Source organism: Pseudonaja textilis, chromosome 16 (genome assembly GCF_049901715.1).
Source record: "Pseudonaja textilis isolate UNSWEBS1 chromosome 16, rPseTex1.2, whole genome shotgun sequence".
Classification (NCBI taxonomy): Eukaryota; Metazoa; Chordata; class Lepidosauria; order Squamata; family Elapidae; genus Pseudonaja; species Pseudonaja textilis.
The window spans coordinates 6591533-6619104 of NC_142005.1; the positions used below are offsets into that span (position 1 = coordinate 6591533).

The 27572-nt window shown below is 46.0% G+C and overlaps 1 protein-coding gene across 1 annotated transcript in view; it reads left to right on the top strand.

Moving 5' to 3' along the window:
• The window catches only part of PLCB3 (phospholipase C beta 3), a 52613-nt gene that overhangs the window by 16413 nt on the left and 8628 nt on the right, over positions 1–27572 (top strand). Inside the window, exons 5-25 of the mRNA XM_087913881.1 lie at positions 4170–4249; positions 4488–4541; positions 6324–6399; positions 7721–7821; positions 8830–8996; positions 10223–10369; positions 13644–13801; positions 14846–14928; positions 15063–15147; positions 15893–16076; positions 17017–17124; positions 18038–18102; positions 19003–19099; positions 20442–20526; positions 21535–21659; positions 22539–22693; positions 24106–24267; positions 24619–24718; positions 25866–25970; positions 26937–27028; positions 27257–27392. Coding sequence (XP_087770007.1) covers positions 4170–4249; positions 4488–4541; positions 6324–6399; positions 7721–7821; positions 8830–8996; positions 10223–10369; positions 13644–13801; positions 14846–14928; positions 15063–15147; positions 15893–16076; positions 17017–17124; positions 18038–18102; positions 19003–19099; positions 20442–20526; positions 21535–21659; positions 22539–22693; positions 24106–24267; positions 24619–24718; positions 25866–25970; positions 26937–27028; positions 27257–27392 — 2365 coding nt within the window. The remainder of the gene's footprint in view (positions 1–4169; positions 4250–4487; positions 4542–6323; positions 6400–7720; positions 7822–8829; positions 8997–10222; positions 10370–13643; positions 13802–14845; positions 14929–15062; positions 15148–15892; positions 16077–17016; positions 17125–18037; positions 18103–19002; positions 19100–20441; positions 20527–21534; positions 21660–22538; positions 22694–24105; positions 24268–24618; positions 24719–25865; positions 25971–26936; positions 27029–27256; positions 27393–27572) is intronic.

A 27572-nucleotide genomic window follows, 5' to 3' on the forward strand; every position in this document is an offset into this window, starting at 1 on the left:
TCTTGGAGTTTGCGGTGTTCTGCTTGATTGGTGTTTCTAATATCTTCTGTCTGTTTTGTGGCTTTTTTTGTCTTGATTGGATGGCAACATTGTGTTTCCTGTATTGGAGGCTTTTAGTGCAGCTTGGCTCTGAGTAAATGGACGGCTATCATTTGTTAGGAAGCTAGGTTTCATCTGGGTGCCTGGTTGGGGTGTGTTTGAGCTGGAGGTATCGGGGGGGATCTGTCTGTGCCCAGGTGTTTGCCTGGCTTGTGGTGTGGAGATTTTTTTGTTTGTGAGTGCAGGCTTCCAAATAATTGACAGTCTGGTGGAATCATCTCTTCTATTCATGCTTTCAGGTCTTTTTTCAGTTCTCTATGGCTTCTCTGATGATTCTGTGGCTGGGGTTTTGGTGCCATTGAAGTTGATGCTATGACCTGTTGCTTTCATGTGTTGGACTAGTGAGGAAGTGTGTTCCAGCTTTTTGACTGCATTTTTGTGTTCATCCAGGCGGGTACTTATTCTTCTATTGGTCTGTCCAATGTATGTGCCTGGGCATGATGCACAGGGGACTTCATATATGCCTTGGTTTTCCAGGTCAATTTTATCTTTGGGGTTTCTAAGGATGGCTGCTATTTTTCTGTCTGTTTTGAAGGCAGTCTTGATGTGATGCCCGTGTAGTATCTTACTGATTTTGTCTGTAGTACCTCTTATGTAGGGCAGGACAGCTGTTCCATAGGTCTGTTCATCTTCTAGGTCTCCATTATGTCTCAGTGTGTTTTTGTGGATCAAGCCGGTGATTTTGCTTTTGTGGAAGCTGTTGGCTGTCAGTACTTTAGTCAGGGTGCATAGTTCAGTCTTTATGTGTGTCTTGTCTGCCAGGCGTTTGGTTCTGGCGATTAGTGTTTTGGCCACGGAGTTTATCTGTGCTGGGTGGTAGTGGGATTGGGCGTTGAGGTAGCGGTTGGTGTGTGTTTTCTTCTGGTATATGGTGTGTCCTAGTGTGCCATCTGTTTTTTTGTAGATTAGTACATCTAGGAAGGGTAGTTGTTTGTTTGTTTCCGTTTCCATGATAAAGTTGATTTTGGGGTGTGTGCTGTTTGGGTGTGTTAGGAAGTTGTTTAGGTTTTCTTTTCCATGGGGCCAAATCACAAATGTGTGATCGATGTATCTTAACCATAGTTTGGGTTTGTGGGTGGCATTTGCCAGGGCTCTGAATTCGAATTCTTCCATGAACAGGTTTGTAATGACCGGTGACAGTGGTGATCCCATAGGGGCTCCTTCAATTTGCTGGTATCTTTGTCCTTTGTATATGAAATATGTGTTGGTTAAGCGGTGTTCTGCTAAGTTCCATGAGGTGTTTAGCTGGTTGGTATTTATTTTTGATGATTTCAAGAGTTTCCTTTATCGGGACTTGAGTGAATAGTGAAACCACGTCGAAACTTACAAGCAGATCTTCTTGTTCCACGTGTAGATCTTTGAACCTTTCCAAGAAGTGGTATGAGTTTTGTACACGTGAAGCTGCTACTTCAGCATGGGGCTGTAGCTGATAGATATGAGACGGTTGCCAAGCATCTGGCTTTTGATCAGGTGACCATGGGGATGCTGCAATGGTCATAAGTGTGAAAAACGATCATAAGTTCAGCTGTAGTCACTTCAGTCGCTAAACGAACTGTTGTACAGTGACTAAAACAGTGTCCTGTTTGCTTATGAAAAATGACATGATTCACAGCTAGTTCCGAGAGTGGTGCGGTGGGCCTTAGAGGTGGAGCTGTGAGTTCGATCCTAGGTAGCGGCAGATATTTCTCTCTCTCTGGACACAGTGGGAATATAACTGCTGAACAAAACTCCGCATTGGTGACAGGAAGGGCATCCGGCCAGTAAACACTCAGCTCCATGGGGTTGTTAAATGATGATGATAGCTAGCTCCTCAAGGCAGAAATCAGTCTGAATCCTTTCTCCCTGAGAAACAAGCTTTTTTACATGCAGGGAATTGATTTCCTGCAGGACCCCAGAATATGTTTTCCAGTCTTGATTTTCATGGCTGTATAATTGTTCAGATAGAACTGCATTGCTTTCGGATTTCCTGTTCTGGCAATTGTCCCTTTTTAGTTCTGGATTACTAATTAAGCTAAATAAATTGGAGGGGATTTCTTGGGCAGAGTTGCAAGCAGCTAATGGCCCATGTTCTCATTTACACAAAATCACAATGGTTGCGACTATGTTGTGTTTTCTCATACTGTTCCTTCTGAAGTAATGTGTATTTTTTTGCATCTTAAAAACTTTTTAAAAACACTTTAGGAAACTTTTTTTTAAAAAACTCCTCAACTAAAACCCTCTCCAGGCGACATCCGGGCATCGAAATGCCAAAAGCCATAACAATAAAAACAAAATGCACTTTAATTGAATAGTGCAATAAACAGGGGGTTTCTTTTTAACCCACGGGGTTAAATAGCCGGAATCTATATTTCAGATTTGCAAAGAAATCCAAGGCTTGTTCGTCCTGTGGGCTATTTATTTGCTGTCTTTTTCAAAGCTGTTTTTGCTTAAAAACAGATCTGCCCATGGGTGAAAATCACCGTTTTTGCATTCCCTACATCCTTGACTGGCATCTGTTCTCTTTCCAAATCAAACCAGACTTAAGGTTTAAAAACTGGCTGAATCTAGGAAGGCAGCAAATTTTATTCTGTTTTGGGGAATGGAATGGAATGGAACGGAACGGAATAGAAAAGAACAGAACAGAACAGAATTCTTTATTGGCCAAGTGTGACTGGACACACAAGGAATTTGTCTTGGCGCAAATGCTCTCAGTGTACATAAAAGAAAAGAGACGTTCGTCAAGAGTCAAGAATCATTAGGTACAACACTTAATAATAGTCATAGGGTACAATAGGCAATCAAATCATACTAGGAGACAGTCAATATAAATCATAAGGATACAAGCGACAAAGTTACACTCATACAGTCACAACTGGGAGGGGATGGATGATAGGAATGATGGGAAGATTAATAATGATAGTAGTGCAGACTTTGTAAATAGTTAGACAATGTTGAGGGAATTATTTGTTTAGCAGAGTGATGGCGTTGGGGAAAAAAACTGTCCTTGTGTCTAGTTGTTCTGGTGTGCAGTGCCCTATATTGTTGTTTTGAGGGTGGGAGTTGAAACAGTTTATGTCCGGGATGTGAGGGGTCTGTAGGTATTTTCACAGCCCCCTTTTTGACTTGTGCAGGATCCAGGTCCTCCATGGAAGGCAGGTTGGTAGCCATTGTTTTTTCTGCAGTCCTAATTATCCTCTGAAGTCTGTGTCTGTCCTTTTGGGTTGCAGAACCAAACCAGACAGTTACAGAGGTGCAGATGACAGACTCCATCATTCCTCTGTAGAACTGGATCAGCAGCTCCTTTTGGGCAGTTTGAGCTTTCTGAATTGGTGCAGGAAGAACATTCTCTGTTGTGCTTTTTTGATGACGTTTTTGATGCTAGGTGCCCATTTTAAGTCTTGAGATATGATAACACCTAGAAATGTGAAGGTCTCTACTGTTAATACTCTGTTGTCTAGTATTGTAAGAGGTGGTAGTATGGGAGGGTTTCTTCTAAAGTCTATTTCTACGGTTTTGAGTGTGTTCAGTTCCAGATTGTTCCAGTTACACCACGAGGCAAGTTGTACAACCTCCCGTCTGTTTGCGGATTTGCCATTGTCTCGAATGAGACCAAATCACTGTTGTGTCAATAGCAAACTTCAGTATTTTCACAGATGGATTGTTTGAGATGCAGTCATTGGTATATAAGGAGAAGAGAAGTGGAGAAAGCACACAGCCTTGGGGGGCCCCTGTGCTAACTGTGCAGGTGTCAGGTGTGATTCTGCCTACCTTCTGATATAACAGAGTGTTTGGAACCGTTGTTAAGCGAATCATTGCATTGGTTAAGTTAATAACATGGTTGTTAAGTGGCTTTCCCCGTTGACTTGGCTTGTCGAAATGTTATCACGTGACCCCGGGACCCTGCAACCGTCATAAATACAAGACAGTGGCCAAGCATCTGAATTTGAATCTGGTGATCATGGAGGATGCTGCGTGAGAAACGGTCCTGAGTCCCTTTTTGTAGCTTTGAACGGCCATTAAAGGAATCGTCAACATTCAAGGACTACCTGTGTAATGTTTTTTTTTTCCTTCTTTCTTTCTTCCTTCTCCAGATTTGGGCCGAGGAAGTGTTCAAGCTGGCCACCAACATCCTCGCCCAAAACGCCTCTCGAAATACTTTTCTGCAAAAAGTGTAAGTGGTTTTTCCGGCCATAATTCAGATAAAGATAAGGAGGAGATTCCTAATTTGCCCAAAATAACCGGCTGACCTGACTTGCATTTGCAAGCTGCCTCCGTGAAGAATCAGATCAGATTTCGATCTGGGCGGGTGGAAATAAAGCCCCCATTTGGGTTTATCTCTTGGGCTCTGATCAGTAGCTCCGCCTCCCTTCCTGCTCTGTGAACTGAGTGTCCCAATTGTGTGGTTGCAGCTACACCCGGCTGAAGCTCCAGGTGAACCAAGATGGGAGGATCCCGGTCAAGAGGTAAGAGGTAACCCCTTTGGGGTTGGGGGTCCACATCTTCATTTTGGTTCTGTAGGACAGGGGAGGGGTGGAGGTCGGGGGGGCTTGAACTCTGCCCTCTTGTGGGGAAGGGAAGGGAAGGAAGATAGAAGAAAGGAGAGGAAAGGAAGGTAGAAGAGGAGAGGAAGGGTGGTGAAGATAGAAAGAAGGGAAGGAAGATAGAAGAAAGGAGAGAAGAGGAAGATAGAAGAAAAGGAAGGAAAGGAAGGTAGAAGAGAGGAGAGGAAGGGTAGTGAAGATAGAAGGAAGGGAAGGAAGATAGAAGAAAGGAGAGGAGAGAAGAGGAAGATAGAAGAAAAGGAAGGAAAGGAAGGTAGAAGAGAGGAGAGGAAGGGTAGTGAAGATAGAAGGAAGGGAAGGAAGATAGAAGAAAGGAGAGAGGAGAGGAAGATAGAGGAAATGGAAGGATAGAAGAAAGGAAAGGAAAGGTAGATAGAAGAAAGGAGAGGAGAGGAAGATAGAGGAAATGGAAGGGAAGGAAGATATAAGAAAGGGAAGGAATGAAAGATAGAAGAAAGGAGAAGAGGAGAAGAAGGTAGAGGAAAGGGAAGGAAAGAAAGATAGAAGAGAGGGAAGGAAGAGAGAAGAGAGGAGAGGAAGATAAAAGAAAGGAAAGGGAAAGAAGATAGAAGAGAGGAGAGGAAAGGAAAGGAAGTGAGGGAAGGGAAGAGAAGGCAAAAGGGAAGAGAAAGGAAGGGGAAAAGAGAAGGGAAGATGGGAGAGAAGGGAGGGGAAGGAAGATAAAAGAGAAAGGAAAAGAAAGTAAATGGACGAAGAAGGGAAGGGAAAAGGGAGGGTGGAAGGAAGGAAGGGAGGGAGGGAGGGCAGGAAGGAAATAATTTAAAGAATATTATTACATTATATTATATCCCTCTGAACCAGCAAATCTTCCAGGCATGGGCTTACGAACATACAGGAAGTCCCCAACTTAACAACTCTTCATTTTAGTGATTGTGCAAAGTTAAAAGGACACTGAAAAAGTCAGTCAGACGGCGATTCCCTTAATCTCTGCAGCAAAGAAGTAAAGTCCGATGTGACTCACTTAAACCGCCTTGCTTAGCAACAGGAATCCTGCCCCCCCCCTCCCCAAATTGCATCCGTAAATCGAGGATCAGCCTATAGTTTCATATTCAGATTTTATTTTTATTTTATTTTTTAAGAAAAGGGCTGGAAATTTGGACTGCAGATAATTTGGCTCCTGCTTGACAAGGTTTGGGCTTGGCCAGGGCTGTCCTGGGTTTGCTGGGGAGTTGGCTGCCTGGGAGCGAATGCCGCCGGTTCAGCCTCCTCCCCGGAGGCTAGACAAGGAGCCAAGGCATTGCTTAGCACCCATTTCTGCCTGCGGTCGGTGAAAGTCAGGCCAGCCTGGGAAGAAAGGCCCGCCCGTTGAATATTGTCCAAAAGCACAGAAAATGGGGCGGTTGTGAGGAACAATCTACACGCCGCAGCTCCTTTGACATAAACCTCCTCTTTTCGCTGCTTGGAAGAGATAAGCCCAGCCAGGCTGGTTTGGTTCCAAGCGTGGTTTTTTGCTTTTTTTCCCCTTTCCAAGTTTGGTTTGACGGCGATAAATAATTTGAGCCTTGCCGGAAGATTCTAGGCTGGCAGAATTCGAACGGAGTGGGGAGGGGGACTGGGAGGTCATCTAGTCCAACCCGCTGCTCGAGCAGGAGAGACCCTAGACCGGGGCTTGTCAAACTCGATTTTTTTTCTTCTGTTGTTGCTTTTGTTTCCTTCTTGCAGCATTCTCAAAATGTTCTCGGCTGACAAGAAGCGCGTGGAGACAGCCCTGGAATCCTGCAGCCTGAATTTCAACAGGGTATGTTCTTCAGGGGTGGGTGGGGGGAGAGAGAGACAAGGGGGTGGGGATTCTCCTCAGTCACCCAGATCTCTTTCCCCTCATCACCCCCCAAATTTAAGTTTGCCGGGATCCTAATGTCTACTTACTTGAGGGAGGGAGGAGGAGGAGAAGGAGAGGAAGAAGAAGAGGAGAAGGAAGGAGAGGAGGAGGAAGGAGAAGAAAGGAGGAGGAAAGAGAAGGAGGAGGGAGGAGAGGAAGAGGAAGAAGAAGAGGAGGAGAAGGAGAGGAAGAAGAAGAAGAGGAGAGAAAGAAGAGGAGGAGGAAGGAGAGGAGGAGGAAGGAGAAGAAAGGAGGAGGAAAGAGAAGGAGGAGGGAGGAGAGGAAGAGGAAGAAGAAGAGGAGGAGAAGGAGAGGAAGAAGAAGAGGAGGAGAGAAAGAAGAGGAGGAGGAAGGAGAGGAAAAGGAGGAGGAAAGGAAGAGGAAGAAGAGGCGAAGGAGAGGAAGAAGAAGAAGAGGAAGAAGAGGAGGAAGGAGAAGAAAGGAGGAGGAAAGAGAAGGAGGAGGAAGGAGAGGAGAAGGAGGAGGAAGAAGAGGAGGAGGAAAGGAAGAGGAAGAAGAGGAGGAGAGGAAGAAGAAGAGGAGGAGGAAGGAGAGGAGGAAGGAGAACAAAGGAGGAAAGAGAAAGAGGAGGAAGGAGAGGAGAAGGAGGAGGAAGAAGAGGAGGAGGAAAGGAAGAGGAAGAAGAGGAGGAGAGGAAGAAGAAGAGGAGGAGGAAGGAGAGGAGGAAGGAGAACAAAGGAGGAAAGAGAAAGAGGAGGAAGGAGAGGAGAAGGAGGAGGAAGAAGAAGAGGAGGAGAAGGAGAGGAAGGAGAGGAAGAAGAGGAGGAGGAAAGAGAGGAAGAAGAGGAGGAGGAAGGAGAGGAAGAAGAAGAGGAGGAGGAAGGAGGAAGAGGGGGAGGAAGGAGAGAAAGAGGAGGAAGGAGGGGAGGAGGAAAGAACAAAGAATAGCAGGAGTGAGAGAAGAAGGAAGGAAGAGGAAGGAGAGGAGGATAAAGAAGGAAGAACAAAGAAGTAGAGAGAGAAGGAAGGAACACGTATGGACTTCAACTCCCAGAATTCCCCAGGCCAGCAGGGCTGGCTGGGGGATTCTGGGAAATGAAGTCCACACATCTTAAAAGTCGCCAAGGTCGAGAAACCTAATTTATTCCTAAATCTCCGCTCCAACCTTCCCGCAGCCTCGCGTTATGTCCCTCCTTCCAGCCTCCCCAGAACTTGCAGGAAGGATTCAAATTTCTCTAGCGTCCTCCGCCCGTTTGCAAATCATTTCTTTCCTCCCCAGAGCGAGTCGATCAAACCCGAAGAATTCACCCTGGAGATCTTTGAGCGTTTCCTCAACAAGCTTTGCCTTCGTCCCGACATTGACAAAATCTTGCTGGAGATGTGAGTGAAACAGGTCCTTTTTGCGTGTCTGAAGCCGTTACGATACAGAAACTGAGGCATGGTATATATAAGCACCAACTCGACTTGTGACCATAATGTTCTTTGTCAGTTACGGTCGTTAAGTCTCAGGGATCATAAATCGGGTCCCCCATACAACCAATCCAATTTTATGAGCATCAATTTGTTGTTGTTGTTTTTTTTTGTGGGGGGGGGGGTAGTACAGATCACCTTCAAGAAGTGAGGGGAGCCGAATGTCAACTCATAGAACATTTTCTATACACATTTTATAGTTGTCCACAGAAAGAAGGGGGGGGGGGGTTTCAAAGAGTGTGGAATCGAAAGTATATTCCATTCATATTTTCTTCAGAGACTGATTCGATGACTGAAGCTTCGGCCACGCAAAAAATCTAATTGGAGAGCATGATTGATGACTCTTGGCTATGGGCGTGTTTCGTTGGAGAATATGAATTATGACACACCCAGAGGGGTTGGGGGAAAAGCAGGGTCAAAGGTGACAATGAATTACGTGTCTGAGAGTCGGCTATGCCCAGGTTATGCCGACATGTTGCCTTCCAGTAAATCCTTCTCTTAAGTTTTGGGAGTTTGGCTCCCAAATTGGGAGTAACTGCCGGAATCCTGACAGATGTGACTTTTTCACCCTTACGACTGTTGTGGTCACAGGATCAAAATTCAGACGCTTAGCAACTAACTCGTATTTATGACGGTCTCGGTGTCCGCAGTGTCACATTATCCCCTTTTGCAACCTGACCCTGCAAAATCAACAGGGATTTCACTTAACAACCATGTTTCTCAACGCCTGCCGTGATTCCCTTAACAGCTCTGGCAGGAAAAAGCTCGTAAAAGGGGACCAAACCTTCCTTAACAAGTGTCTCGCTTAACGACAGATATTGTCAGCGCCGTTGTCATAAGTCGAGGACTTAACCTGTATCCGACTCCTTTTTTTTTTTTAACCCCCTCCCTGTCCTTTTTCTGTCCTCACCCAATCAGCGGAGCCAAAGGGAAGCCGTATCTCAGCCTCGACCAGCTGATGGAATTTATCAACCAGAAGCAGCGAGACCCCCGTCTCAACGAGATCTTGTACCCTCCCTTGACGCGGGCGCAAGTCCGCCAACTGATCGCCAAGTACGAACCCAACCAACAGTTCCAGCAAAGGGGTAAGATACCCGATATATTTATATATACATATATATTCCAGTTTCAAACATGCAAACCTTTCGGGTTTTTTCTCTCAAGCAGTGTGTCGTCTGGGCGCAAACTCCTCTGTGCCACGTTCTTCACCATTTACAACCGGGGGTCCCCAAACTTGGCAACTTTAAGACTTGTGGACTTCAACTCCCAGAATTCCTCAGCCAGCTATGCTTGTGGACTTCAACTCCCAGAATTCCTCAGCCAGCTATGCTTGTGGACTTCAACTCCCAGAATTCCTCAGCCAGCTATGCTTGTGGACTTCAACTCCCAGAATTCTCAGAATGCTGGCTGAGCAATCCTGGGAGTTGAAGTCCACAAGTCTTAAAAGTTGCCAAATTTGGAGACCTCTGATTTACTCCCAGAATTCCCCCGTCAATATGCTCTATGCCTGTGTGTGCGCTACAACTCCCAGAATTTTCCAGCCAGCTTGCTTTAAGGATTTGTGGACTTCAACTCCCAGATCTCCCAGCCAGCATTCTGAGAATTCTGGGAGTTGAAGTCCACAAGTCTTAAAGTTGCCAAGTTTGGAGACCTCTGATTTACAACATCATTCACATTCACATTGATATTATTTCTCTAAACTTAGAATTAAGAGACGTCAAACAGCTAAACATTAGACAACTCTTCTGGTGATAATGCCTTATTAAAGTTATATCTCATTATTCTCATCATACATATAATAACAGTTATCATTTTTTTCCTATCTCTATCTTAATTTATTTTCTGTTCTCCTTTATTCTGCTTCATTTCTAAATTCCTTTTTTATTCTCTAACCATTGATAGAATATTTTCCGTATCATATAATACACAAAAGGCTTCCCTATTGAGTTGGCTTGCCAGAAGTTGACGTTGCAACTGTCACAAATGCGAGTCAGTCGTCAAAGCATCCGAATATAGGCCACGTGACCATGGGGGACGCTGAAACGGTCATAAGTGTGAAAAACAATCCTAAGTCACTTTTTTCAGTGCCGTTTTAACTTTGAACGGTCACTAAATGAACTGTTGTAAGTTGAGGACAATCTGCAATAATATTATGTAGTAATAAAACAAGGCAGGTTCTTGGATTGTGGCTGAAATTTTCTTTGTGCTAGCTTCCTCATTCTTTTCACTTCCCTTTTATTTGAAATCCTTGACTTTGGCCAAGGGAGTTCCGGTCCAACTCGATCCTCAAGTCTTTCTCTTCCTTTCCCAGATCAGATGTCCCTGGAGGGTTTTGGGCGCTACTTGGGGGGTGAAGAGAACACCATTGTGCCGCCCGAAAAGCTGGACCTGAGTGATGACATGACGCATCCGCTGAGCAGCTACTTCATTAATTCTTCGCATAATACCTACCTCACAGGTATGTATAGATACTGGGCTGGGCAACTTTGTAGGCATCTGTCTCTGTCTTTTTACTCTGAGCGTGTGTGTATAGATATCTTTAGATATCTATATTTATCTACCTTTCCATCTATCTCTATCTTTCTATATATCTCTCTGTCTCTTTATCTATCTCTATGTTTACCTATCTATCTTATCTATCTGTCTGTCTGTCTGTCTATCTATCTATCTATCTATCTATCTATCTATCTATCTATCTATCTATCTATCTATCTTGTCTGTCTATCTATCTATCTATCTATCTATCTATCTATCTATCTATCTATCTATCTATCTATCTATCTATCTATCTATCTATCTATCTATCTCTTTATATACCCATATATCTTTATATATCTCTATCTATCTATCTATCTATCTATCTATCTATCTATCTATCTATCTATCTATCTATCTATCTATCTCTTCTATAAAGTCTTTATTCTTTATTATAATGTGCCTTGTTTGGTTTTGGTTCAGAGTTTTTCAACCGTGGCAATTTTAACCTGTATGGACTTCAACTCCCAGCATCCTTCAAACTCAGCCAAGTTTTCAAAGGCTACTGGGAATTGCAGTTCCCCTAACATAGAGCAGTGTGTCTCCACCCTGGCAACTTGAAGACAGGTGACTTCAACTCCCAGCATCCCTTTCTCTCAGCCAAGTGTGCAAAAGACTGCTGGGAACTGCAGTTTACGCAACATCATACAATGTTTTCTCAACCCTGGCCACTATTTGATGTGTGCGGGTGTCAATCCCAAAATTCCCTAACCAGTATGCTGACTGGAGTATTCTGGTAATTGAAGTCCAGCTATTTTAAACTTATTGAGGCTGAGTGTTGTTAGAGCGTTGTGGTGTCACAAAACCCCACATTAAATGATATTGCCAGTGAGTTCTTTAATTCAAGACGATTTGCCGAAGCATTTGGAGATCAAAGCATTAAATGGAGTTGTGGCTAAGAGAAAAATTTCATGACTCATTTTTTATAGCTTGCATTTGAACATTATATTGACATTCCAGCAATTAACACCAAGCAGAGGTGACTCCACCCTGTTCTTTATCTATTGGTACAATTTGTTTTTTCACCCTTTACCACAGAGATGGAGAACTTTTGCTTTAAGTCAGCATTTCTCAACCTTAGAAATGTTAAGATGTGTGCATTTCAACTCCCAGAAGTTTTCAGCCAGCGCGCTTTAAGATTGGTGGACTACAGCCCCCAGAATTCCCCAGCCAGCATGCTTTAATATTTGTGGATCTCAACTCCCAAAATTCCTCAGCCAGCCTGCTTTAAGATGGATGGTCTTCAACTCCCAGAATTCCCTGTCAGTATGCTTTACGATGTGTGGATTATAACTCCCAGAATTCCTCTGTCAGTATGCTTTACATCTATGTGTGGACTATAACTCCCAAAATTCCCGTGTCAGTATGCTTTACGATGTGTGAACTACAACTCCCAGAATTCCCCTGTCAGTATGCTTTACATCTATGTGTGAACTACAACTCCCAGAATTCCCCTGTCAGCATGCTTTACATCTATGTGTGAACTACAACTCCCAGAATTCCCCTGTCAGTATGCTTTACATCTATGTGTGGACTACAACTCCCAGAATTTTCCAGCCAGCTTGCTTTAGGATATGTGGACTTCTATTCCCAGATCTCCCAGCCAGCATTCTGAGAATTCTGGGAGTTGAAGTCTGCCCATCTTAAAGTTGCAAGGTTGAAAACAGTGCTCAATGGTTATGTGAACTGCAGTTCCCAGCAGCCTTTGCAACCTTGTCCAAAAGTGAGGGATGTTGGGAATTGGAGTTCTGTAACAGCTGGGGGAAGAGATGCAGGCGGCCAGAACTGACTGGAGATGGTTTGAATGTTGCGGCAAATCCTGATATGGTTGGCTTGATCTTGGCTTAAAGCTGCCCTTAAACGCAGTCTTTGCCGTTTATGGCTTAGAAGACGATAGTTGTACAAGATCAGGCTCCAGGCACGGGTGTGAATCCAGCCACTTCAAACGTACGTGTCGAAACGGAGCCAGCAAGCGAAAAAACGCAGCTCAATTGTAGAATAATTCGAATAATTGAAGGTGGCCATACATTGCCTTCCGTGTTGCAGCCTCTGGAGACGTCACCCCAATTAGTTGGCGCCAAAGAAAGGAGAAATTTTTCTCTCGGATAATAGCTTACAATTTCCTAGCGTCCTCGGGGGAGAAGCGGAGTGTAACAAAAGCGTTTCTGGCCTCACTTTGTGAAAAGCTTGCACAGTAGGCAGCATCTTCAAATTCCTCTCTTTTTTTTTGTATCTTTGGTATTCCGAAGAAGAAATATTTGCAAAAAACACAATCAGAACAAATAGACATCTTCAAAGCATCCTTGTTTCCCAAGATAACTTGGTTTGTTTTTCCTGTCCGAAGGAAATGAGGTGCGGCGTTAACATCACTTACAGGTTGTCCCTGACTTACGACCATTCGTTTAGTGACTGTTTCAAATTACAATGGACCTACTTCAGGGTTACCTGCAACTGGATTCAAACTTCTGACAGTTTCCCAGGCCCCGGGGGTCACATGAGAAAACTTCAAGCATTTAGCAACTGGGCCTCTTTCCTTCTTGAGCAGCCGGTTGGACTAGAAGACCTTCAAGGTCCCTTCCAAGTCTCCTCCTCCTCTTCTCCTCCTCCTCCTCTTCCTCTTTCCCTTCCTCTTCTCCTCCTTCTCCTCCTCTTCTTCCCCTTCCTTTTCCTCTTCCTTTCCTTCTCCTCCTCCTCCTCTTCCTCCTCTCCCTCCTCCTCCTCTTTTTCTTACCCTTCCTCTTCCTCTTCTCCTCCTTCTCCTCCTCCTCTTCTCCTCCTCCTCTTCTTCCTCTTACCCTTCCTCTTCCTCTTCTCCTCCTCCTCCTCCTCTCCTCCTCCTCTTCCTCTTCCCCTTCCTCTTCCTCTTCTCCTCCTCCTCTCCTCCTCCTCCTCTTCCTCTTCCCCTTCCCCTTCCTCTTCTCCTCCTCCTCCTCCTCCTCCTCCTCCTCCTCCTCTCCATTATGCAACCGAGGGCTCAGCCATCTCTTATCTGAGACACAGCCTCCTTTCATCCATCCCTCAAGGTCTTTCTCACCTACCATTCCAGCCCTGTCCTTTACAGCCTGACCAATTAGGGAAGATCCTGCCTTCTGAACATCTGTCTCCATCCATTATGCAGCTGAGGGCTCGGCTCTTCCTTCTGTCTCCCAAGGACATTCCTTATCATTTCCCCCCCACCTCTTTTTTTTTCCTTCCAGCCGGGCAGCTGACGGGCAATTCCTCCGTGGAAATGTACCGGCAGGTGCTCTTAAGCGGCTGCCGCTGTATCGAACTCGATTGCTGGAAAGGGCGTCCCCAGGACGAAGAGCCGTTCATCACCCACGGATTCACCATGACGACGGAAATCCCTTTTAAGGTACTCTTTCAACTCCCCCGGGTACTTGGTCCTCCTGGGGGGCAAGAGGTCGGGGACCCAAGAGGTTTTCTGGTCCGACACCTCCTCCCCTCAAGGCAGGAACCAAGGGAGATGGGCAGTTAAAAATATGAAGTATAAACGAAATAAATCTCTGTGGCATTGTTTCTCAAACTTGGGCAACTTGGAAGATGGGTGGACTTCAACTCCCAGAATTCCCCAGCTAGGATGCTTTAAGTTGAGTGGACTTCAACTCCCAGAATTCCCCAGCCAGGAGGCTTTAAGTTGGGTGGACTTCAATTCCCAGAATTCCCCAGCCAGTCGGCTTTAAGATGGGTGGACTTCAATTCCCAGAATTCCCCGGTCAGGATGCTTTAAGTTGGGTGGACTTCAGCTCCCATAATTCCCTGGTCAGCCTGCTTTAGGATGGATGGACTTCAACTTCCGAATTCCCTGGCCAACAGGTTTTAAGATAGGTGGACTTCAACTCCCAGAATTCCCCAGCCAGTCGGTTTTAAGATGGGTGGACTTCAACTCCCAGAATTCCCCAGTCAGGATGCTTTAGGATGGATGGACTTCAACTTCTGAATTCCCTGGCCAGCAGGTTTTAAGATGGGTGGACTTCAACTCCCAGAATTCACCAGTCAGGATGCTTTAGGATGGATGGACTTCAACTCCCAGAATTCCCCAGTCAGGATGCTTTAGGATGGATGGACTTCAACTCCCAGAATTCCCCAGTCAGGATGCTTTAGGATGGATGGACTTCAACTTCCGAATTCCCTGGCCAGTCGGCTTTAAGATGGGTGGACTTCAACTCCCAGAGTTCCCTAACTCGGATACTTTAAGTTGGGTGGACTTCAAGTCCCAGAATTCCCTGGTCAGCCTGCTTTAACATGGATGGACTTCAGCTCCCAGAATTCCCCATGCTATTCATCTACCCCTCTGCGGCAAACCTGGATCATTTTGCCCGAGTCTTTTGGTCCCTTCGCTCCCCGATGCTTAATCCCTCCGCTCGCCTCTCTCTCTCTCTCTCTCTCTCGGTTGCAGGAGGTCATTGAAGCCATTGCGGAAAGCGCCTTCAAGACCTCGCCCTACCCAGTCATCCTTTCCTTTGAGAACCACGTTGACTCGTGAGTAAAGTTACTTGCAGCCAGAGCGGATCCTGGCGGGAGCTGCCCCTCTGTCTTGTATTCTCTTTTACAGAGGTTCTGTCCATGCTTCCAAAAAATGGCTCATCTCTGGTTTTCCCCTCTCCATTTTATAGAGCAAAACAGCAGGCTAAGATGGCCGAATATTGTCGAAGCATCTTCGGTGACGCCCTTCTGATCGACCCCTTTGAAAAATATCCAGTGAGTAACTCTTAATGGACTTGGCTGACTTTTAAAAAAATAATGTTTATTAAACGATTTTTCTTATCTACAACATCATTTCCATTCATTAATAATGCTTTCGTGACGGTATACATACTTTTACGTAAAGCTTAACTATCTAGACCCTTGTTTATATTGCTTAATCTATTTTTATCCTCTATAACATTCACCTTATTATCTTATTGTCATCTTCTCTATTTAACTCTATATCTATTATTTAGCCAGGCATATACAGAACATTCCACGTCACAGAATAATCAATTTGCTGTCTTTCCTTTATCTCCATGGTCAACCTGATCGGCACACTCTCGTATTTTTCTTATCACATTTTCCTCTGTGTTTAGCAAGTTATTCTTGCTGCCGTTAATAAATGTAGCATTAGATAATCGTGTTATTTTTTATCATATTTTCCCATTATACCTAATAGAAAACTCTCCAGTCTTAATTTAATTTGCTGTTTAATTATTTCCTCTATTCGTTTTTTTGTCCTTATCCAATATTTTCTCGCTACGGGGCATGTCCACCACGCATGGTAATATGTTCCTTGCTTTTGTTTGCATTTCCAACACTCAGAGGATCTGTTGGGGACTTGGCTGACTTTTACTGACAGGTTGTTCCACCTCCCCCTCGGAATCCGACTCCAACAGGGGCATGACATTTTCTTTGTGGTTCGGCTCAGCTAATTTTCTCATTTGTCTTCTCCCCCCTCCCTCTCTTCCTGCAGCTCCAGCCTGGCATAGCCTTACCGAGCCCCCAGGAATTATTGGGGCGCATTCTGGTGAAAAACAAGAAACGTCGCACCCACATCAAGGGGACGGAAGGCAGCGTACGCAAACGGGTTTTGGAGCAGACGCCCAGTTCCTACAGCGACTCTTCTGGGGTGGGCGAGCCAGGTTCTCCCGCCTTGGGTAGGTGCCCCAAAGTTATTTCTTTATTTTTATTAAATCTACAGGCAAGCTCGTCGCACTTATCCAAAGCAACCCTGAATTTTTGCTGCTTCTTTGGGGGAAAAAAAATCCCGTCTCAGCTAGCAAAGAAGCTGAGTTTTTGCTTTGTGCAAAGTCCAGGGCAGAAGGAAGTCCAGGGCAGAAAAGAGAGAGAAATCAAAGGAAGGAAGGAAGGAAGGAAGGAAGGAAGGAAGGAAGGAAGGAAGGAAGGAAGGAAGGGACAGATGGGAAGAGAGGGAGGGAAGAAAGAAGGGAGGAGGAAAGGGGAAGAGAAAGAATGAAAGAACGAAAGGAAAATGGAAGGAAGGAAAATTGGAAGGGAGAAGGAGGGAGGGAAGAAGGAAGCAAAGAAGGGAAGAGGAAAGGGGAAGGAAAGAAAAGAGGAAGGAAGGAAAAGAGGAAGGAATGAAAATTGGAGGGAGGGAGGGAAAAAAGAAGAGAAAAAAGAAGGAAAGGAAGGAAGGGAAATTGGAGGCAGAAGGGAAAGAAGGAAGGAAGGAAAATAATTGGAGGGAAGGAGAAAGGAAGGAAGGGAAAAGAGAAGAAAAGGAAGGAATGTGGAAGCAGGGAGGAGTCAGCAAAAGGTAAGAAGAAAAACAGAAGAAAAACAGAAACAGAAAGAAAAAAAATGCAAAGATTTGATCTTCTTTATCATACTTATAATTCTAAATTTGGCCTCTTAATCGATGATTGCAGCATATCTGCCTTCTTTCTATCATCTATCCCGTCTAATCGTAAATCCTGCTTTCATAAAATACGCTGATAATATCCTCCCCAGGCTGAGGAGCCACACAGCACGCAAGGAAAAGACGCCGAGGAGAGAAAAGGAAAGCAAGAAGAAGCCGGCTGATTTCTTTTTTTCTTTTCTTTTTTAATTTTAGCATCCCTTCCTCTCTTTTAGGGTCTCCCTTTGCCGAGCAGCCGGAAATCCTCTCCTCCATCCTGACCAATGGGGAGGAAAAGGCCTCGGACAGAATGGCAAAACTAGGGGAGCCCCGCAAATCTATTGGTGAGACAACCCCAAACAGAGGCATATCCAAACTAAGGTGAAGAAAAGGTTTTCCCAATGTGCCAGCTGGGGGATTCTGGGAGTTGAAGTCCACCCGTCTTATAGCAGGCTGGCTGGAGGATTCTGGGAGTGGAAGCCCACCCCTCTTAAAGCCAGCTGGCTGGGGGATTCTGGGAGTGGAAGCCCACCCCTCTTAAAGCCGGCTGGCTGGGGGATTCTGGGAATGGAAGTCCACCCCTCTTATAGCATGCTGGCTGGGGATTCTGGGAATGGAAGTCCACCCCTCTTATAGCATGCTGGCTGGGAGATTCTGGGAGTGGAAGTCCACCCTCTTATAGCATGCTGGCTGGGGATTCTGGGAGTCGAAGTCCACCCCTCTTAAAACCTGCTGGCTAGGGCTTCTGGGAATGGAAGTCCGCCCTCTTAAAGCATGCTGGCTGGGGGATTCTGGGAGTGGAAGCTGATCCCTCTTATAGCATGCTGGCTGGGGATTCTGGGAGTGGAAGTCCACCCCTCTTATAGCAGGCTGGCTGGAGGATTCTGGGAGTGGAAGTCCAGACATCTTAAAGCAGGCTGGCTGGGGGATTCTGGGAGTGGAAGCTGATCCCTCTTATAGCATGCTGGCTGGGGGATTCTGGGAGTGGAAGCTGATCCCTCTTATAGCATGCTGGCTGGGGGATTCTGGGAGTGGAAGTCCACCCCTCTTAAAGCATGCTGGCTGGGGGATTCTGCGAGAATGATCCAAACATCTTAAAAGTTGCTAACTTTTAAAAATAAAAGTTAGGCCTCCTGGGAATTGTAGTTCGTTGAGGTTCAGCAGCCCAAATAGTGATTTCCCCATCCTGCAGACAAATAGCCAACTAACCGTTTGACCACCAAGCCCCTAATCCCCTTCCTTTCTCCCCACCGCCAGACCGGGAAGCTGAAAGCGAGGAGGAGGAAGAACAGCAAGATCCCAAAAAGCCCACAACGGACGAGGTAAGTGCAAATGGAAGAGGGGGTGCTTCGGCAGGGCCTATCCACCCTATTTTGGGGTTCATGAACGACTTTCGCAGAGGCCGTGAAGAGGAAAACAAAAGGGGATGAAAAATAAGTGGAGCCATTTTATTTCTAGAACTCCCAGAAGTCATTGCAAGAGCCCTGATGGGTAAAAGATTCATTTCCCAGGTTTCCCCACCAGCCATGAGCCAGAAGGGATTCTGGGAACTGGAGTTTTAAAGCAGATAGAGCATTTTTTGAAGTTTTGCATTGCTGACACTGTTATTTTTCCTCCTCCTCCTCCTCCTCCTCCTCTCTTCTTCTTCTTCTTCTTCTTCTTCTTCTTCTTCTTCTTCTTCTTCTTCTTCTTCTTCTTCTTCTTCTTCTTCTTCTTCTTCTTCTTCTTCTTCTTCTTCTTCTTCTTCTTCTTCTTCTTCTTCTCCTTTTCATTCTCCTTCTCCTTCTCTCTCCTTCTCCTTCTCCTTCTCCTTTTCATTCCTTTTCATTCTCCTCCTTTTCTTCTTCCTCCTCCTCCTCCTCCTCCTCCTCCTCCTCTCCTCCTCCTCCTCCTCCTCCTCCTCCTCCTCCTCCTCCCTCCTCCTCTTCTCCTTCTCCTTCTCCTTCTCTCTCCTTCTCCTTCTCCTTCTCCTTCTTCATTCCTTTTCATTCTCCTTCTCCTTTTCATTCTCCTCCTTTTCTTCCTCCTCCTCCTCCTCCTCCTCCTCCTCCTCCTCCTCCTCCTCCTCCTCCTCTTCTTCTTCTTCTTCTTCTTCTTCTTCTTCTTCTTCTTCTTCTTCTTCTTCTCATTCTCCTTTTCATTCTCCTCCTTTTCTTCCTCCTCCTCTTCCTCCTCCTCCTCCTCTTCCCCCTCCCCCCTGCCAACCCCCTGATCACCCCCAGGGCACCGCCAGCAGCGAAGTGAACGCCACAGAGGAGATGTCAACCTTGGTCAATTACATCGAACCGGTCAAGTTCAAGTCCTTCGAGGTGGCCAGCAGTGAGTGAGGGGAGGAACATGGTCAAGCGATGGTGACCGGCGGCTGAATTCAGCTTCTGCCTTTTGGCCCTTTGCGGCATAAAAACGTTAGCCAGGGATGCCTGGTTCCACGCGCCTCTTAATTTTGTCAGCCGTATTTTCTCGGGGGGAGGGGAAAAAATGCAGCTAGTCCTCGACTTACGGCCAGGGTTGGGGGCAGTAAATTTGTCACAGTCACTAAATCATGTGACTGCGCCTGATTTTACGGCCTCTTGATTTCCGGCTGGCTGGGGAATTCTGGGAGTTGAAGTCCACGAGTCTTACAGTCGCCATGTTTGGAGACCTCTGATCTATGAGGAAGGACATATGGTCTCTGTAACCTCAGCACAGAAAAACAGGGTTTTTTTTTTCCCTTGTAGAGGCTACCTTTGTCATTTTCGTTTTTGGCTCTTCCCCCTCCTTCCTTGCAAACTGCCCTGATCCTTGAGATATAGAGGCTTGTCCGAGCACTTAAATATGCAGCTGGACAATCACCAAATTCGTAGCGTTTCATTTGAAGGACGACCTGGCCCGTCCAAGGTGCCAGATTTAAAAGCCAGTTTTGTGGGCAAACCTCTTGGGCGATTGGAGGCCAATCTCTACTTTTCTGGGCGGCCTCCCTCTCAAGGTTGTTGTTATGGGGGAAGGGGAGGGAACAGGGTATTAGGCACATACAGAAAATTGACGTCCTGCTATTTTTTTTTTTTTTGCTTTCCTTCCTTCCTGGGCTGCTCATATTTGCAGCCCTGCTCAAAAGGGCCCAGCAGAGATTATATTACCTGAGGCTTCTCAGGAAACAACAACTGAATGGAAAACTGCTGGTGACCTTCTCCTGCTGCACCAGAGAGAGAATTTTAACTCACTGCAAACCCTGTAGAGTTTGCCAATTGCACAGGGGCAGATAGGACAGCACTCCAGAGGGTGAATGTCATGGCCCAGAGGATCCTGGGTTGCCCTCTCCCCTCTTTGGAAGAGCTTTATAGCTCCTGCTGCCTTAAGAAAGCTCAAAACATCCTCAAAGATCCATCTCATCCTGGGAACCCTTTTTTTTGAACTATTACCATCTGACATCCAGTACAGGACAATAAAAACAAGGACAAATAGGCTGAAAAACAGCTTCTATCCCAGGGCAGTAGCTCTGTTGAATTCTACTGTATAGTGCAATATTCATGCAATATCAGGGATTTTCAATTCAATGTGTAGCATGTGAAGGATGTGGGTTTGTGTTTTATTTCCATAGTCATAAATTGTACACTGAAGATGGTACTGAATTTCGTTGCAGGAGGTGCAGTGACAATAAACTAAAACTAAACTTCTCTTCCAGAACGCAACAAATCTTTCGAAATGTCTTCCTTCGTGGAGACCAAAGGGTTGGAGCAGCTGACCAACAGCCCCATGGAGTTTGTCGAGTATCCTGCAAATATGAAGCTTTCGAACCCACGTCCCTCAGGAGCCCCTTTCTCCCCCCCCCCATTTTTAAAATTGATGAGAGGTTTCCGTTGTGCTTTGGCCTGGCTGATATTTATCAATATGTCCCAATTCAAAACTTCTAAATTGATGTCTTCGCTCCGGTCCAGGTTATCACTACGGCGGGGGTGGGATTCGAACCCAGCGTTCTTTCTTTCCCGCCATTAAGCGAAAACAGGCAGTCCTCGATTTAACGACCGCTGTTGAGCCCAGCATTTTCTGTTGCTAAGCGTGACGGTGGTTAAGTGAGTTTTCTCCGCCTCCCCCGTTGTACGGCCTTTCGTGCCATGGTCGTTAAGTGAATCCCTGCAGTGGTTCAGTCGGCCACACGGTCGTTAAGTGAATCCGGCTTCTTTAAGCTTGCAAAAGGGGATCACGTGACCCCCCTCCCCCCACTCCCGGGACACTACCACCGTCATAAATGTGAGTCAGTTTTGCCAAGTGTCTGAATTTTGATCGCATGATCATGGGGATGTTGCAACGGTCGGTCAGCGTAAAAAACTGTCATAAATAAGAGTCAGTTGTCGAGCATCTGAATGTAAATCACACGAACCCGGAGACAGCGGTCATAAGTGTGAAAAACGGTCATAAGTCCCTTTTTCCAGTGCCGTTGTAACCCCAAACGGTCACTATAAATCGAGGATTACCTGCAGTGTCCATTTTTGATGACTCCTGAGGGGATTTTTGGGGTCAACATCCCTGGAATGTTAAAACCACATTTTAAGTAACATTGCTCTAAGGGATCCTGCCTTGAGTTAGGGGGTTGGACTAAATGACCCCTCAGATCCCACTTTTATGGTTTATGATTCTAATGTTAAGAAGGAAGGCTGAATTGACAGGGGAGGTGTGGGACGGGTTGGAGGGATTGCTTTGAGGTACAGGTGTTGATAGTCAACTGGACAACTGACCACACCTACCAATTTTTCGGCCTTGACACGCATCCTTCTCAGATACAACAAGAAACAGTTGAGCCGAATCTACCCCAAAGGGACACGTGTGGATTCCTCCAACTACATGCCACAAGTCTTCTGGAACGCCGGCTGTCAGATGGTGGCCCTCAATTTTCAGTCCCTGGGTGAGTTGGCCTTCTGGAGGGCAATGAGGGCTAGGAACTTGCACAGGCGTGTAATACATTTAAAAAAAGAACTTTTCCTCGCGGCCTTGTTTAGATTGGCGAATGAGAGAGGTTTTGGTTTAACCAGACATCAAAATGTCGGGGCAGATGAACCTGGAAGGATGATGGTTATTATTTATTACATTTATATTATTTAATAACTTTATTATTTATTAAATTTATACGGCACACAAAATTTAATGGCAATTGAGCTAAGGTGGGAACGGCTACTTTGGGGAAAGGTGCAGTTTCTCTGCTTTACATCATCCTCTTTTAACAACCCCATAATCCCTTGCGGGGTGGAGTCTGAGCAATTGAATGGAACTGAGTGTTTACTGGCCGGATGCCCTTCCTTGTCACCAGAGCGGAGTTTTGTTCAGCAGATAATATTCTTTATTTTGCCCAGAAAGAGGAACATCTGCCTCTACCTAGGATTTGAACTCGCAGCCTCCTGATTGTGAGGTGAGAGCAGCACCTCTAGGCCACCGTACCACTAAGGTTTTTGTGTTTTACATACAGGACTAAAATTCAAATTTGTTTTACATGTTTATTTTTTTTAAACGTTTTCACTGCCTTGGCCAAAGAGCGGGTGACTTTGATAAATGAATTTGCCCGCCATTTTTTTTTAAGCTTCCCGTTAAGCTTTAAATTCTCAATAAAAAGAGAAGCCGCTAGAAATAATCTTTGCTTCTAAATATAAGGAGGAATGGAGCTATGGGTCTATGGGTCGCGCACAGTGTGTATCCAGACATCTTTTGCATGTTGTTGTCGGCTTTCCTTCTGGCGGTATAATGAGGACTAGCAACCTGGCTTACATTTTGGTATCGCCCCTTCGTGCAGACTTGCCAATGCAGTTGAACCTGGGCATCTTTGAGTACAATCGCCGGAGCGGCTACTTGCTGAAGCCCGAGTTTATGCGACGGTCGGACAAGTTTTTCGACCCTTTCACCGAAGATATTGTCGATGGCATTGTGGCGAACACCGTCAAAGTGAAGGTTAGAAGGCGTGGCGGGGTGGGAGGGGCGTGAAATTGGGTGGAAACTGTGTAGATACCTCTTGGTTGTGAGTTGGAGGGGAGGAAGGAAGGAAGGAAGGAAGGAAGGAAGGAAGGAAGGAAGGAAGGAAGGAAGGAAGGAAGGAAGGAAGGAAGGAAGGAATAGATGGAGGAAGGGGGAAATGGGAGGGGGAGGAAAGGGGAAGGAAGGAACGAAGGAAAAATAGAAGAAGGAAAATTGGGAGAGGGAGGGAGAGAAGAAGGAAGTAAAGAAGGGAGGAGGAAGGGGGAAGGAAAGAAAATTGGACGGAGGGAGGGAAAAGGGAAGAGAAAAAAAGGAAAGGAACAAAGGGAAATTGGAGGCAAAGGGAAGGAAGGAAGAAAGAAAGGAAGGAAGGAAGGAAGGAAGGAAGGAAGGAATAGATGGAGGAAGGGGGAAATGGGAGGGGGAGGAAAGGGGAAGGAAGGAACGAAGGAAAAATAGAAGAAGGAAAATTGGGAGAGGGAGGGAGAGAAGAAGGAAGTAAAGAAGGGAGGAGGAAGGGGGAAGGAAAGAAAATTGGACGGAGGGAGGGAAAAGGGAAGAGAAAAAAAGGAAAGGAACAAAGGGAAATTGGAGGCAAAGGGAAGGAAGGAAGAAAGGAAGGAAGGAAGGAAGGAAGGAAGGAAGGAAGGAAGGAAGGAAGGAAGGAAGGAAGGAAGGTAGGTAGGTGTTATGGATGAGAGAAAGGAAGTAAGTAAGTAATGGAAGGAAGGTATTGTGGATGAGAGAGGAAAGAAGGAAGGCAGGCAGGAAGGAAGGGAAGGAAGGAAGGAAGTATTGTGGATGAGAGGAAGGAAGGAAGCTATGGAAGGAATGAGTTATGGATGAGAAACTGGAAGGAAGGAAGGAAAAGAGAAAGAAAGAAGAAGGAAAGAGAAGGAAGAGGGAGAAAGAGAGAAGGAAGCAAGGAAAAGAAAGAGAAGAAAGGAAGGAGGATAAGAGAAAAGGAGAGGGAAAAGGAAGAAAAAGGGTGGAAAAGAAAGAGAACATAGTGAGAAAGAGAAAAAGGGAAGGAAGGATGGAAGAAAAGGAAAAGAAGGAAGGAGTGAAAGAAGAGAAAGAGGGAAGGAAGGAAAAAGAACTGAGGGAAGGATGAAAGAATACTTTTTTCTTCCATTTTTCCACTTTTTCTTCCTTTACTTTTGTCTTAAATATTATTGTTTGTTCATCTTAATTTTTCTTGTTGAAAACATTAATCAAATTATAATAAAGAAGAAAGGAAAAACTGGCAAACCTACTTGAGTTAGCGGGCTAAGCGGAAGAGAGTTCTTCTGAGCATATACAGAGGGTTGCATCAGAAACCGGCCTGTGAATTCAACCAGAGTTTTCATTTTAAGCCAGGAAAACGCATCTTCTTATCTCAATCGTAGATCATATCCGGGCAATTCCTCTCCGATAAGAGGATCGGCATTTACGTCGAGGTAGACATGTTCGGGCTGCCGGTGGACACCAAGCGCAAATTTCGCACTCGGGCCTCGCAGGGCAACTCCTTCAACCCCGTTTGGGACGAAGAACCGTTCGTCTTCCAGAAGGTGAGCGTGGCAAAACCGAGAATGTTCCTTAGAGAAGCCTATATTTTGGGCAGGGCAGGGCAACGTGGATCTTCCTGGAAGCCCTGAATTTCTGAGCATGTGTCGAGTGCTTTTTTTTTTTTTTTCTTTCCCCTCACCCCAAAATTTCAACTTTCAACTGACCTTTTCCAGAAGCTAAATTTTAACTCAAATTAAACTTTTTGAAGTGGACGTCTTTTGGCTTTGTTCTCCTCAATTCACAAAGGTTGTCTATGTGTGCATGAGTGTGTGTGTGTGTGTTTAGAGCGTCCGTGGCACAATTTGAATTCAGCGCTTCCCTCCAGCAATCCTTTCTCCTCTCTCTTTGCCCAGGTTGTGCTGCCAACCCTCGCCTCGCTGCGCATCGCGGTTTTTGAGGAGGGCGGCAAATTTGTGGGCCACCGGATCCTGCCTGTCTCTGCCATCCGGGCAGGTAAGTGCCTCTATCTGTCCTTCCTGCCTAAGGCAGGACTAGAACTCCCAGTCTCCTGGTGATTGGCTGAAGTCACCCAGTTCTTTCATTCCTATGGCAGGACTAGAACTCCCAGTCTCCTGGTGATTGGCTGAAGTCACCCAGTTCTTTCATGCCTAAGATAGGACTAGAACTCCCAGTCTCCTGGTGATTGGCTGAAGTCACCCAGTTCTTCCATGCCTAAGGCAGGACTAGAACTCCCAGTCTCCTGGTGATTGGCCCAAAGTCACCCAGTTCTTTCATGCCTATGGCAGGACTAGAACTCCCAGTCTCCTGGTGATTGGCTGAAGTCACCCAGTTCTTTCATGCCTAAGGCAGGACTAGAACTCCCAGTCTCCTGGTGATTGGCTGAAGTCACCCAGTTCTTCCATGCCTATGGCAGGACTAGAACTCCCAGTCTCCTGGTGATTGGCTGAAGTCACCCAGTTCTTTCATGCCTAAGGCAGGACTAGAACTCCCAGTCTCCTGGTGATTGGCTGAAGTCACCCAGTTCTTCCATGCCTAAGGCAGGACTAGAACTCCCAGTCTCCTGGTGATTGGCTGAAGTCACCCAATTCTTTCACGCCTATGGCAGGACTAGAACTCACCATCTCCTGGTCATTGGCCCAAAGTCACCCAGTTCTTCCATGCCTAAGGCAGGACTAGAACTCCCAGTCTCCTGGTGATTGGCTGAAGTCACCCAGTTCTTCCATACCTAAGGCAGGACTAGAACTCCCCGTCTCCTGGTGATTGACCCAAAGTCACCCAATTCTTTCATGCCTAAAGTAGGACTAGAACTCACCATTTCCTGATCATTGACCCATAGCCACCCAGCCAACTTTCGTGCCTAAGACGGGACTAGAACTCACCGTCTCCTGTTTTCTACCTCGTGCCTTCACCACTAGACCAAACTGGCTCTATAAAAATATTCCATTGCATCGTATTGTATTTTTTAATTTATTTGGGGAGGGGGGGGTTGAACTAAAAGAACCCCAAGATCCTTTCCAACTTTATGATTGTACTTATCTGGAGATACTGTAAATCAGGACTCTTAACACTTCTGGGCTAATCTTGTGTGTGTGTGTGTGTGTGTGTTGTGTGTGTGTGTGTGTTGTTTTGTCTTTTCCAGGGTACCACTATATTTGCCTGCGCAGCGAAAGCAACCAGCCCCTCTGCCTCCCAGCCTTGTTGGTTTACACGGAAGCTTGCGACTATATCCCCGATGATCATCAAAGTAATGGCTTGTGGGGAAAAGGGGGTGGGGCCTTCCTGGGGAGGGGGTGGAGCCCCCCCATCGGCCCTGCCAGGTAGACCAAACCAGCCAACCCAAAAACCACACCGGTAGTATTGGATTTGCTTGATTAGGGACCGTTCAAAGTTACGACGTCACTTTAAAAAAAGTGAATTATTTATAGCCGTTCTTCGCACTTACGACCATTTGGAGCATCCTCCATGGTCACATGATCCAAATTCAGATGCTTGTCAACTGACTCCTATTTATGACGGTCGCCGGGTGATCCGCTTTTGTGACCTTCTGGCGAGTGAAGAAGCCAGAGTCCCTTAAAACAACCGTGCTACTAACTTAATGACGGCACTTAACAGCAAAGAAAGGATGGTAAAATGGAGCGAAAGTGCACTTAACCAATTATCCCCCTTAGCGACTGAAATGTGGGGCTCAGTTGTGGTCATTAAGTCGAGGACTCCCTGTATTGCAGTCCTTAAGCGCGTTATTCTTTGCAAATAAATTCCGGCTTCTGATAGGGACGATGAATGGAAACACAAGCAAATAGGATAGCAACTGTGGCGATTCACTTAACAACAGTGGCAAGAGAGGTCGTAAAACAGGGCAAAACCTCTCTGAACAACTGCCTCACTTAGCAACGGTCTCACACGGCTGTGTGGGTGTGCAACAGAGAAAGCAAGGATCTGAAGATTTTTAACCAGATTCTCCAGCAACCCATGTCTAAACTTTTTCTAATCCTTGTCTAATCGTTGTCTAATCTTTTTCTAATCCTTGTCTAATTCTTGTCTAATCTTTTCCTAATCCTTGTCTAATGTTTTTCTAATCCTTGTCTAAACCTTGTCTAACCCTTGTCTAATATTTTTGTAATCCTCGTCTAATCCTTGTCTAATCCCAATCCCTGTTTTTTTTATTAAGGAACCCAGTGGGTCTTAAGGTCTCTCTTTCTTCCCTCCTCAGATTACGCCGAGGCTTTAATTAACCCAATTAAGCACGTCAGCTTAATGGACCAGCGAGCCAAGCAGCTGGCCACCCTAATGGGAGAGAGCGAGGTGAGGATTCCTAGACGGGACGTGTGACGAGACGGACAGGTTTGGGAGGGTGGAAATCCGCGGGAGATCCTCACACTACGTCGAACAGGGGGAACTTTTTTGGACGGGACGGTCCCGGCAGGCGTCGCAGAGCTGCTTGGCGTCCCGGGGAGGGAGGGAAATCTGAGAGAGAGACACACACACACCCCAACTTTACTTCCCTGTATCCCCCCCCCCCCGGTTGGGCAGGAGAACGTGGAGAAGCCGAAGGAATCTCTGTTGAGGAGCCCCTCTTGCCACACTATGGGGCCGTCCCGGGAGGTCCAGAAGCCCCTCCCGGATGTGTTACCCCCAACTCGGACCCCCAGCATCGTCCCCAGTCAAGGTACAGACCGGAACAAAAGAAACCCGAGTTGAGACATTTCCTTGCCCCATAAAATTCCGGTTGGCTGCTGGAATTGGGAGGGTTTGGGTCTTTTTGCCCAACATTTGGGTGTTTCTTTTTTTTTTTTTTGAAGAGTGCCCCCTCCCCGTTTGTTGCCCAACCCCGAATGTTGAGATCAGA